This window comes from Ixodes scapularis, unplaced genomic scaffold, assembly GCF_016920785.2.
Source record: "Ixodes scapularis isolate PalLabHiFi unplaced genomic scaffold, ASM1692078v2 PGA_scaffold0__279_contigs__length_252992795, whole genome shotgun sequence".
In the NCBI taxonomy this organism is placed as follows: domain Eukaryota; kingdom Metazoa; phylum Arthropoda; class Arachnida; order Ixodida; family Ixodidae; genus Ixodes; species Ixodes scapularis.
Genome location: NW_024609835.1, coordinates 229981825 through 229994123, shown reverse-complemented (window position 1 = coordinate 229994123; position 12299 = coordinate 229981825). Strand labels below are relative to the sequence as shown.

Genomic DNA, 12299 nt, shown 5'->3' with positions numbered 1-12299 from the left:
AATGTGTTTTATCTTGTCAGCATTTGGTGTTACCACACAGAAGGCCCTGTACTGTCTGTGGATGCATAAAAATAAAGAGTATTATTATTATTATTTCCTATTGAAAATTCCATCAAGATACGTAATTTGGGACACTGATTGCCAGTCAGCAGCCTTGGTGGAACGTGATGGACCATCAGACGTCGTCTGACTGCCACTTCCAAGGGAATTTCATCAAGAAGGGCAGCATTTATATAAGAGTAAAGCTATACGCACTCATAAATATCGCCAAATGGCTCGATAAAACAAAATGTTCGAGAAACAAAAAGAAAAAAAAAAAGTAGGACCATCGCGGATCGAACCCGCGACTGCTTGCGTACAAATCGGACACCTTAACCGCTATGCTACGCCACCGCTACGGAAACTCAATTTGACTATTCGTTTTATACGAGATGCTTCGGCTGCAAATGCAGTTAAGCCGTCAGCATGTTATGCAAAGCACTCGTACATCACTCGCCGTACTTCAGTTCTACTCACCTGCCATGTAGAGTACTTTCGCGTCGTAGAACGATCCTTTTGTTCGCGCGTCATCGGCCCAGTAGACCTGGTACACCCTGTCGTCTTCAACTACACCGCTAAAGTCCCTTACATTGTCGGAACTCGCAACAGGCTGGGTCTTGTCGAGTAGAAATTCTACTAAAACATAAGACATTGTAGAGCCCGGGCAGGATCGACAGGTTGGAGCAAGCGGGCAAACAAAACGAGTCGATAGCGATCGTTCATGAAACCTCGGCGAAGCCGCTGTGGGCGAAGCGAAGTGCGAAGTGTCGTGTTCGGCGCTTCGGCGGGCACGACACTTTGTGATCAAGGTTGTCGGTCGGTTGCGTGTCATATCTCTAACGTCAGCGGTTTTATGGGCTCACGTCCCGAAATCGTTTTCTCGTGCATAGATTACTTTTCGTATTCATAGATGTGACGAAATAGTCGTATCCGAACAAACTTTACGTCCTTTGACCGTACCTCTGTCTGCACGTCAAAGCTTTCTGACGTACAGTCAGAGACAATCGATGTACAGTCAGAATCACCACCAGGACAACCTGATGGCATTTCGCGGCGGCCGACTGCCACCAGGAAACCATCAGAAAGCCGACAAGTGGAGTCTGACTGGAGTTTGACTGTCGATCAAAGTAACTTGTTGGCCAATCAGACATGCTTGACGTACAGTCAGGCACAGTCAGCGGTCCACTAGAAAACATTGACTGCCAAACAGCGTTACATTGATGGATTTTTCCTTCGGGTTGTAATTAGCAGCTATTTCTTTCTCTACAAACTGGAATGGCTTCAAGTGACTATTTTTGTTTATTATCATTTATTTTTTACCAGAGTGGCTTCGAATGGGGGTTATAAATGGCTATTCGAGAATATTAATTAAATGGCTATGAATGGCTATTCATGAATATCCACAATAATACTTGCTATAGCCATTGCTAGCCCATTGAACCCAATCCGGTCAAAATTCAATGATAATAGCCAACAACAGCAACTAAAATGCAGTCCGGTTAGTACACATTACAACTGCTCATAACTATCAATACTAGCCACTAATAGCCACTGTAGCTAATTCAAGCCAATTTAATGAAGAATAAATGCATATAGTCAAAAATTGCCAGGTGTAGCCAGTTTCGTCCATAAACAGTGAAATAGCGCATAATTGTCAAGTATACTCGCTAATAGCCGTTGCAAGCCTTTTGAGGTGAATCTGGTCAGAAATAGGAAATAGGCAAACAATAGTCACTGAAATCAATTTCAGTTAGTAAACACAAAACCTGCTTATAAATATCAACACTAGTCCTTACAAGCCATTTGTAGCAATTTTAAGCCAATCGAAATGCTCATAGCCAGTAATAGCCACTTGTGGCCAGTTTTATCCAAAAACACTTAAATAGCACATAATTGTAAATTCTACTCGCTAATAGCCATTACTAGCCATTTGAAGTCAATCTTCTCGAAAATCAATGCCAATGGCCAACAATAGTCACTAAATGCCATTCCAGTTAGTAAACACAAAAAATCGCTAAAACTATGAACACTATTTACTAATGGCTGTTTATAGACATTTCAAGCCAATCTAATAAAAACATAAATGCTTATAGCCACTAATAGCCAATTGTATCCTGGTTTACTTATAAACACTGAAATTGCGCAGAATTCTTTACGCAAACTAATAATTTTTGCTAGCCATTTGAAGCCAACCTGCACTGAATTATATGATAATAGCCAAGAATAGCCACTTAAATCCATTTCAGTAGGTAGACACAAAAATCACTCAAAACTATCAACACTAGTCACTAATAGCCATTTGTAGCCAAATCAAGCCATTGCAATACAAATAAATGCATGTAGCCGGTAATCCACGCGTGGCCAGTTTAATTTAAAAACACTGATATAGCACAGAATTGTGAATTATACTCGCTAAAAGCCATTACTCGCCATTTGAAGCCAATCATCTTCTCAGAAATAGATGAAAATAGCCAAGAATAGCCGCTTAAAGCCATTCCACTTGGTGAACACAAAAATCGCTCAAAACCAACGGCGTCGACTTTCCATTTTCCCGGGGGGAGGGGGGGGGGGGGAGGCAGGCTGAGAAGTTCTCCGGGTGGGGGGGGGGGGGGGGGGGGTGCTGCGCCTTACCTTTTCGCCAGGACTGGAGATTGAAGCTAAAGAAAGCATGTTGGCATTCCATTTCCCATGTATTTTGTCAATGAAAGCGACGTGGGCGTTATTTTTTGTTTAGATGACACTACTAGAAGCTCGCTACATACACATAAACAGCGTCTCGGTGAAAATCATAGCCCGGGCCCGGGGGGGGGGGGGTCTCTGTCCCCTCTCCCCCCCCCCCCCGGACCTCACCAGTGGGGGCACGAGCCCCGATGCCCCCCCCCCCCCCCCCCCCCCCCCGAAGTGTAAACCTATGTTCATAACTATTGAAGGGGTTACAATGCTTACATTAATTTATTTTACGGTATTTACATAATTCGAATTCTGAGGCGTTTGTAAACCGCGCCGGCGGGTGCTGTAATCCGTCGCACCAGCAGCCGGAACCACAAGCCGCCTTTCATTTACGTCTTTGCCATTTTCTTCGGCACCTTGTTGCCAGTCGCTACACTATCAACATTAATCACTAATAGCTATTTGTAACGAAACTAAGCCATCGCAATAAAAGTAAATGCTTATAGCCAGTAATAGCCACTTCTGGCCATTTTAATCCAAAACACTGAAATAGCTTATAATTGTCAATTCTACTCATTAATAGCTATTGCTAGCCATTTGAAGCCAATCTGGTCACAAATAGAGGATAATAGCAACAATAGCCACTTAAAGTCATTCCCATCGGTAAACACAAAAATCGATCATAACTATCAACACTAGTCACTAATAACCATTTGTAGCCAAATCAAGCCATTGCAATAAAAATAAATGCATATAGACATAAATAGCCACTTGTGGCCATTTTCATCCATAAACACTAAAATCGCACATTATTGTCAATTGTACTTAATAATAGCAATTGCTAGCCATTTGAAGCCAATCTGGTCAGAAATAGTTGCTAATAGCCAACAACAGCCAGTTAAAGCCATTCCAGTTAGTAAACACTAAAACGCCCATATATATCAACACTAGCCACGAATAGCCACTTGTAGCTATTTTAATAAAATTTATCTAAAATTTGATGCATAAGCCAATAATAGCCACTTGAAGCCACACTCATTTTTAAGCACCGAAATAGCCCATAATTTTTAATGACCTCATCAATATCCAATTGAATTCATTCATTTCGTAAATATAAAAATAGCTCAAGCAATAGTAATCTACTGATACCGGTTTGTTGTCATTTGCAGCCAATTTATCCGAAAAAAGGTGCTTATAGCCAATAATAGCCACTTGAAGATATTCCCATTCATAAACACCCAGACAGCAAATAATTGCTAATAAACTCACTAACAGCCATTAGTAGCCATTTAGCAAATCTGGACAGAAATATATTCTAATGGCCAACAATAGCCACCTGAAATCATTCCAGTTTATAAACAGAAATAGCTCAGTTCTCATTACTCATTAGTAATATTTGTAGCACTATCTGCAAATATGTATAAAAGTGGAGGCTGATAGCCAATAATAGCCAGTTGAAGCCATATGCATTCACCAACGCCAAAATCGATCACTGTCAATTTTCCCATCAATAGCCATTGGCAGCCGTATAACGTTAATCTCAGAAAAAAATTAATGCCTATTGCTAATTATGGTTACTCGGAGCAAAGGCCATCTAATAAGACATGTTCCGGTAGGAATAAAACAAATAAATCAAGAAGCTCAGAAAAGGTTAATAATTATTTAGATTCTGCAAAATCGCTATACAAATGCCGACTGGTTTATATAGTTCACTGCATTTTGACATCAAAATACCAAGAGGTCCAATATCACGATCTTATACTCCCCATGCTTCATCAAAGAAAGGGAATATTTCATAAACCGTCAATTCCTCCAGTGAGTAACACCCACTTGATTCTTTTCCGGGGAAAGTGACGAGTTGTCCGCAACATACTGCCAGGACCACTTTCTACTTCCGTCTCCCATTTCACACCGGTGTTTCCTGTATTAGTCTCTACGGTATTTGGCTGAGCCAAGTACTGACAACGGCAATTTAGAAATAAAATAAAGAAGCACAAGATAGTACTATTACATTACACAACCACTGCCAGTGGACTAATAATGACCGGTTCTTAAATATCTACTGAAACGTAAACTCAGGTACATAGCATATGTTTTCAGCTGCCATGAATGCCTTCAAGAGTTAGAAAAGCGGAGAAAGGATTTAAAGGGGTCACGAAACGATTTTCCTACTTCTTCCTCCTTAGCTTTAATCCTCAACTCAAATCCGAATTGTGAAATCACGTGGTCATGACATTCTTTCTGCACCGGTGCGATGACTCCTAGCTTTCACCGTGCTTTTTATGCACACCACAGAACTTGTCACCCCCAGCGACAATAAGTTCCGCCAGGGCACTCATTAGCCACGAACGCGAATCCAAATATTCGTCGACGGATTGATTGTTTACGAGCGCATACGTCCGAGTGACGCAGTTCTCGTGTCCAATGCGTGAGCCGGGCTCTGCTGACGTCAGTTTGGCGCCGGTGACGCGCGTTTGGAACCGGGGATGTATCATAGTGAAAAGGCGGAGAGCTTTTGAAGGCAAGAAGGTACAAAATAGTCCGCTCTATTTTCAAATGTTCGCACCGCAAAGCTGGCTTCTGACTTTCTAGCCTCTTTCTTTTGGCCAACTAAACGATATGCGATTTAGTAGAGCCCCAATTTAAAATCATTCATCCCAACCCAAAATTCGTTTCATCGCCCCTTTAACTTCTTATGTTTTTTTATTTTGTGTCACCTCGCTTAGAGACGCGGTTTGAGCGCACAAATATTATGCCTAGAATCCAAAGTTAAGAATGATACATAAGCAGGTATTAATATTGTTTTAATTCTAAACAAGTTTTTCATAAAACAATCTTACACAAAACAGCCATAAATATCGGTACATTATTAACCGCAATGAGAACAACAGATATAATTAAAAATTTGATTCGGTATGAGGATCCAGACTTTTGGTGGTATCATTAAAGTATTTACAAAAACAACATGGAGCGTTAATGATTTACAGAGGGTGCAACCTAGCTAGTATAAACACAAAAGCTCGTTTCGGAAACATGAACATGTAGCAAGTCAGTAAATGTGGATTGTTAAACACCAAATCATTTTTTTAAGAATCAAGTTAAAAGCAGTTTCTTTCTCAAACAAGCAATCCCATGCAAATGCTTAAATGGCCGACTTAAGCAATGCATTTTATTGAGCAAAGCGTGGGGAAATTAAAAATAAAGTGGAATGCTGTCGAAATATATCAGAAGGTTCGCCTATGGCGGGAGTTGTTTTCCTTTTTTTTTTTGAATGACTACACTAAGTAAGGAAGGAAGAAAATAAGCGGAAATGTGCAAATAACTGTTTTCTTAAATGTTGGTCCAGATTTTGCGATCACGATAAGGACTCCATCGAACGGGTGTTCTGCTGCCTGAAGCAACCCTAAGTCAAACGCACTTAGGCTTTTCTCTCAATTCGCAATACACAACTCCTCACGTTCTCTTGTTTACTATAACACAACATCAATGGCCTAGGTAGCGCATGTCAAAACATAGCTAAGTTATGTATTATAAAACCATGTCAGCTATGGAAGTCATCTTCTCATCACTATCTATGACATATCGTAAACTTTGGATTTTTATGGAATATCTAAAGGGATGGGCGACACAACCGATATTCGAAGTTACGCTTTTTACGAGACATGTCGTATGGCGGGCACGTGACGACTATCAAGAGTGGAAGCAAACTCTAGCATTGCTTACATGGTCTGCCGCTGCATAGTGTTTGCCGATTATTACCCTGGAGAGATTAGGCGCTAACCGTTCAACGTTATAATAGTCTGCTGCTGGACTGTTTATCGTATTTAGACACTGAGCTAGCAGGCACTATATTGTGGTATTTTATCATCGGTTCCCGTGCCGACGAGAAATACGCAAAGTAAAAACTTTTGCTTAAAGGGATGGTGAACCGAAATTTGGATTTCAAAAAAACAATGCAGGAGATGTAGGCGGGACGCTACAATCCCTACAATACTACTTGCAAGGCGATATCTCGAATGGACGGCCGTATTTTTGGAAAAAGAGGTCGAGATTGAACCAGGCCGAAGAGGCGCGTGACGTCATTATACCGTGTTTCCTCCTCTCTTCGCTTCACTCCCTCAAGGCCGCGAGGCGGAGAAAACGCGAGGCCGTTCCCTCTCCTTCTCAGAGAAACATGACGTCAACATTCCTACCAAATGCGTCTCCTTTTTTGAAAAATTCAGTCATCCGTTCGAGATATCGCTGTATAAGTGATGTTTTGGTGTTTGTAGCATCCCGTTGCACGCTTTTGTCTGCGTGTTTTGAAAATTCAAATTTCGGTTCAGCATCCCTTTAAGGTTTAGATCGTCTCGCCGTGCAAGCGGAAGTTCTTACATCATAGAAGTATGCGCTTAAGTGTGGTCGTTATTTCCCCGCTCGTTTAGTAGCAAATGAATTTTTGTATATATTCAAAAAAGAGTAGTGTTAAAGGTGTACTCCACCGTTTTTTTCGTTTTCTCCGATTTGCTTGAAATTTTGCTAAACTAACCAACAAACATTGCTAAAATAGTATCCCAAATATTGGGTCAAAATATTGTTCTTTCGCGAAGTTATTGAATTTACAGTTTTGGTCTTCACCATGTTTTTGAAACTGAAAGTCTCTGCTGGCAACAATGAAAAAGTGACGTCAGTGGAAGGCAGGGGTTAACTTTTTGGACTACAGAAGTTGTTCCCAACGGATTTGAAGCAGTTTCTTGGTGTCAAATGAGTGCTTTGGAAGCTCGCTCCCGAATCCGCGCTCCAGCGCGGAACAAATGGTTGGCATATTTCATTTTTAGACTACTTGCTCGACTGGCAAGCCTGCCTGCCTCTGACATCACGGCACTGAAAAGTGCGCGAATATTTAGAATATTGGTTTTTGCACCATTTTCATTTGCCGATTTCACAATACCTACTATGAATTTCGCGATGCTACATAGCATACCGGAAAGGCTAAAGGCCGGAGAGTCAGAAAATATAGTTAGTTGAGGTAGCTCAAAAAATCGGTGGAGTACCCCTTTAAGCGTGAGACATTCTTATCACCATTAAAAGTGATTGTGCAGCAAAACAGTTTCGCTTCGATTCCGGATTGGAGTAGCCCGAATGGCGATGTTCTATCACTGGAAACCCTGCAGCTTTTGAGTACTCGGGCCACTGGCTGCCGTCCTCTAGTAGAGGTAGCTTCCTGAAAAAGACAACAAAGAAAAACAAAAAAACATCTAATTGCTATGAAAATAATTGAAATAACAAAGGCCATCAAACTCCGTGAAGCCACAAACAGAGGATTAGTTAGGGTAAAACTACTAGCGTAAGGCATTATGACGCGGCCACACTGCCATAACCTTAAAAGAACAGTTTGCGGACGCTGCCTCAGACATGTTCCTTCCTTGTATGATAGACCTCTCACATTGTTCACAAAAAAACGGTCTGCAGAGTTTTTTGTAATGCATGATGGTTTTACGGGTGTTTGACATGCATGCTGGTTTTAAACGTGTGAAACATCATGCATGAAACACGCTTGAGGATTGTCCGCAGATGATGTTTTCATGTCTACAGCGAACACCAAGGCCTTCCTAAGATGTATGAGCAGTGTGATTGCGGCTTTGTGTGGCACTGGTACTGCGTGGCTGCACGCTCCGATAAGGTTGTGCTTAAATTGTAGAGCTTTCATCGGTGTTTTACTACCTGAAAATATTGTTTTCAAACCTCGTACGCATGTTGTACAACTCCAAAGTGTTGTGAGACGCGGTGATGCGTATTTACTCATCTGCACGTGCAGCGGCCTCATATTTTCGGCGTAACAAAAAGAAGAAAAGATTAGACGTTTACGATTTTCTGTACCGGTGAAATAGAGCGCAAATTTTGAGGAGGAGGAGGGGAAGGTACGGAGAGGAGGGAATGCCCCTCCTCCTTTTCCGTACCTTTCCCTTTTACTCTCCTGCTCGCCTCCCATTTAGGGGAGAATTTTCGGCTAAATTCAGCAGAAGAATTGTTCCGCTCAATATAGCGGGGAAGTTTTCCCCGCTAACTTCGGCGGGGAATTCTTTTCGCCAAATTTAGCGAGAAAACTCTTCCGCGAAATTTAGAAGGGGAAATTTTCCCGCTAAATTTAGCGGGGAAATTTACCCATATAGCAACACGCGGTGACACGTCACGAGTGACGTCAATGATGACCCTCGTGACGTCACACCTTACGTCACGTGTGACATCATGATAAGAAACGTGCCATAATGCACCGCGCAATTACGCCGGCGGCGACGGCGTCGCCGACGGCGACGTCGCTCAACCGGGAACGGGCGCCTAAGAGCTGCGCACTGAAGCAGAACGACATCTCTAGCCATGTGTTATTACTTTGTCGACAATGGTGCTTTCTCAATGCTTCGGCCTTGAACATTTATACATATATATATATATATTTTTTTTTTTTTATAACGAGTTCACCTTATCGGTGTTTAAATGGTACTTATGGTTCGAAAGTTTAAAGAAAACAACACTATATGTATTTGTCGTCGGAATAACCTTTTTGCTAGTGTATGTGAATCTAAACCTCTCCTTCGTTCATGTGATCAGTAAGTTATGCATTTTTCTGCTGTGTAGGTGTGCCCAGCAAAGTTGTAAAGAAATGTGCCAACATTTTTACCGATACAGCTCTGGGCAATCCTTAAATGAACGTTCTTCTGGTGCAGTGAAAAGATTTTCCATTCGATCAATCATGGTACGCTTGTGTACAAAAAAAAAAGATAACAAAATCGGATTCACTTTTATTTCTGAAGGCCTATAACACACGAAATACAGTGTTGAGGAATTAATAATTCATATTTGATTAGAGGACAGATGAACAGTCGTTTGTCACAGTGAACCTCTTGTTTAAATCTCCTGGCCTAGGCATTCTGCTGAGAAGCAATGGACGTGCAATTCAATAGAAGCCGTTGGTGGTATGGGGTTTGCTAGTGTTGGTGGAACTGCAATAAAGTATTGAAGGAAGAAACGGAGCGAGAAAGGAGCGGCGGAGTATCATGGAAAGACAGACATGGTCCCCCTTTTCAGAGCCTACAATGCAACGCCCTTCAGAAATAAATATTGGGGGCGTCCTTTTTCACGCGAAAAAACAAGATAACTTAAAGATCGTTAATATGATAACATTACGCCTTGCCACAAAACAAGTTGTGTTTTTTAACATCCGAGAAAATAAAAAAAAAAGTCAGCAAGCTTGATTTGCATGCACTCTCTTCAATAAACTAAATTTTTTGTAACAAGCCAGCACGAACAAATGGATTTAATGTAGATTTACACCTTACATCATAATTGCTGATTTATGACAAAAACACTCAGGAGCAGAGGGGTTTTAGGGACCACAATACACAATGCCCTAAACTAAAGAGGGCATTCATTTTATTTTTGAATTAACACGTGTCACGTGCACTAAATTGCACCGCTTGGATTAGTGCTTTGTAATAAAAAAAATATTTATTACAGTCACCAAACTTAACGAGCATTGCCTTAATAACTTGGACACTTTCAAGGAGAAACGACACTTATTCCACTTTTTTTTTTTCATAAGGCACATAGCGAACTTGTGAACTGTTTAATAATTTTTTAGGCCACGAAAGCGCTAGATTTGGGCACTACCTACCATTATTAAAGCGGCTATATTTTTCTCCAAATGAACAAGATTCACTATAACACGGTATGTCAAGGAAATATATTTTAAAGATGTGGCTCTTACCCTTCTTTGGCGAAAGCAGCCAGTGTACCAATCATCCGAAGAGATGTTTTTCGCTCGATGTCCGTTGCCAGCAACGGATAGAGGAATGGATATCCGAACAACATGTAGACGTCGTCAGCATGGGAAGCGTAGACTCCACTGGAGTTAACGAAAGAAGGCTTGGGCCAAAACTCTTGGAAGTAGACAGTGGCGCCTCTATTGTCAAACAGCTTGCCCATATACTCCATTACACAGCGAAATAAGACATCGGTAAAGATTTCTTTCCACCCCATGTAGTCGTCCTGAGATATGTTGTAGGCACCTCCAAAAGATGCAATCACCATTTCAAGCATTTTCATATCTATATTCTCAAACACTGAGGGGTATTTTTTCGTAAGCATGGAAGGTGAGAATTCCAATCCTTGTTCAACCACGTCCTTGAACATGCTCTCGAAGAAAGCACTTCCGTCTGACCGAGTCGTTGAAAGTAGGATAGTTTTATTTGAGGCATTGAACGATTTAATTAGTGTTTTTATATCACTGGGTAAGATTTCATCAAAGTAGCTGGGAGAGAACATTTGCTTAGTTTTTAGATGAACAGCTAAAATTTCTTCGCTCGTCTTTTCTCTAAGACAACTCAGAGTTTTCGTAGTTGTTGTCATCGAACAGTTGGCTTCCTTAGCAAGATTATCGAAGTTTTCTCGTGCAAAGTCATTTGAATTTTCTGGCAGCATTGTGAACACTGAGCCACTCATCAAGTACGCTTTCGAAAAAAACGATGACGGTAGTGTGGGGCTAATCATAAGGAGCCCAGCAATTATAGAACCCGCGCTCTGTCCAGCGATGACTATGTTTTCTCTGTCTCCCCCAAAGCTGCCAATATGATCCAACACCCACTGATACGCCAAAATTACATCGTGCATTCCCATGTTTCCAGGCACATCCTGTGTCTGAGCGTTGAGAAATCCGAACGCATTGATGCGGTAGTTGGGTACCACGACGACTAAATTTCCAAACGCCGAGATATAACGGCCATCGTAGACGTCGTAGTTGTTTCCTCCATTTTCGAAACCACCACCATACACCCAAAAGATGACTGGATACGTCTGAATTCCCTCCATACAATCAGTCGGAACCCAGATGTTCAAATGAAGGCAGTCCTCAGTAGAGCTGGCTAACGAGGACATAAGTTGTTCGTTGCCTTTCGTGATTTTTTGGCAGCAGGGCATCCGCTTGTGTGTTGCGTTCAACACTCCTTGCCATCCCTTATTAACCTCGGGTTTTCGAAACCGCCTTTCTCCTGCGGTGGTTTCGGCGAAAGGAACACCCAGAAACGCCATGGTGTGATGAGTAATTCCGGCGTATTGGAAATTCACCGCCGTGCCAGTTACATCTCCTATCACCAAGGCTACTTGAAAGCAGTTTTGGTAGCTCATTTGATTGAAAACAATCAGTAAGACGACAATGGAAACGACCAAGATGATAAGGGTGATCATCGCCGCAATCAGGCAGCATCTGCATAGAATGAACCAAAAGCCAGTATTACGTTTAATGTAGATCCTTCTACATATATATAAAATGTTTTCGTCAATCGAGACTGTGCTGTTAAGCTACTCACGTTGTGTTTGTGACGCATACCACTCCAATAACTGAATATATGTGATAACCACAGCTCTCATTCCTTTGTAATATAACTTACATACCACTCGTTTTAGACTAGAGGTTGCAGCAGACTGAGCTGGTAACTGCTTTCACTTACAAAGAATGATATTTTAAAACAATAATGTTTTAGATGCACAAGGGTGATTTTACCACGCCAGAAATTGTGTTTAATAAGATGAACATATGATTGGGTTCTTTTAGCCAT

General features: G+C 41.5%; 1 protein-coding gene across 1 annotated transcript; it reads right to left on the bottom strand.

Moving 5' to 3' along the window:
- Positions 1-10449: 10449 nt before the first annotated feature.
- Positions 10450-11928, bottom strand: LOC120845329 (acetylcholinesterase-1-like). The gene has a single exon (XM_040217168.1). It carries the CDS (start codon positions 11926-11928, stop codon positions 10450-10452), a length of 1479 nt encoding a protein of 492 aa, XP_040073102.1.
- Positions 11929-12299: the final 371 nt, after the last annotated feature.

What these genes read in the sequence shown, in the direction of transcription:
- LOC120845329 (XM_040217168.1), bottom strand. Translation starts at nt 11,928, where the DNA reads ATGATCACCCTTATCATCTTGGTCGTTTCCATTGTCGTCTTACTGATT.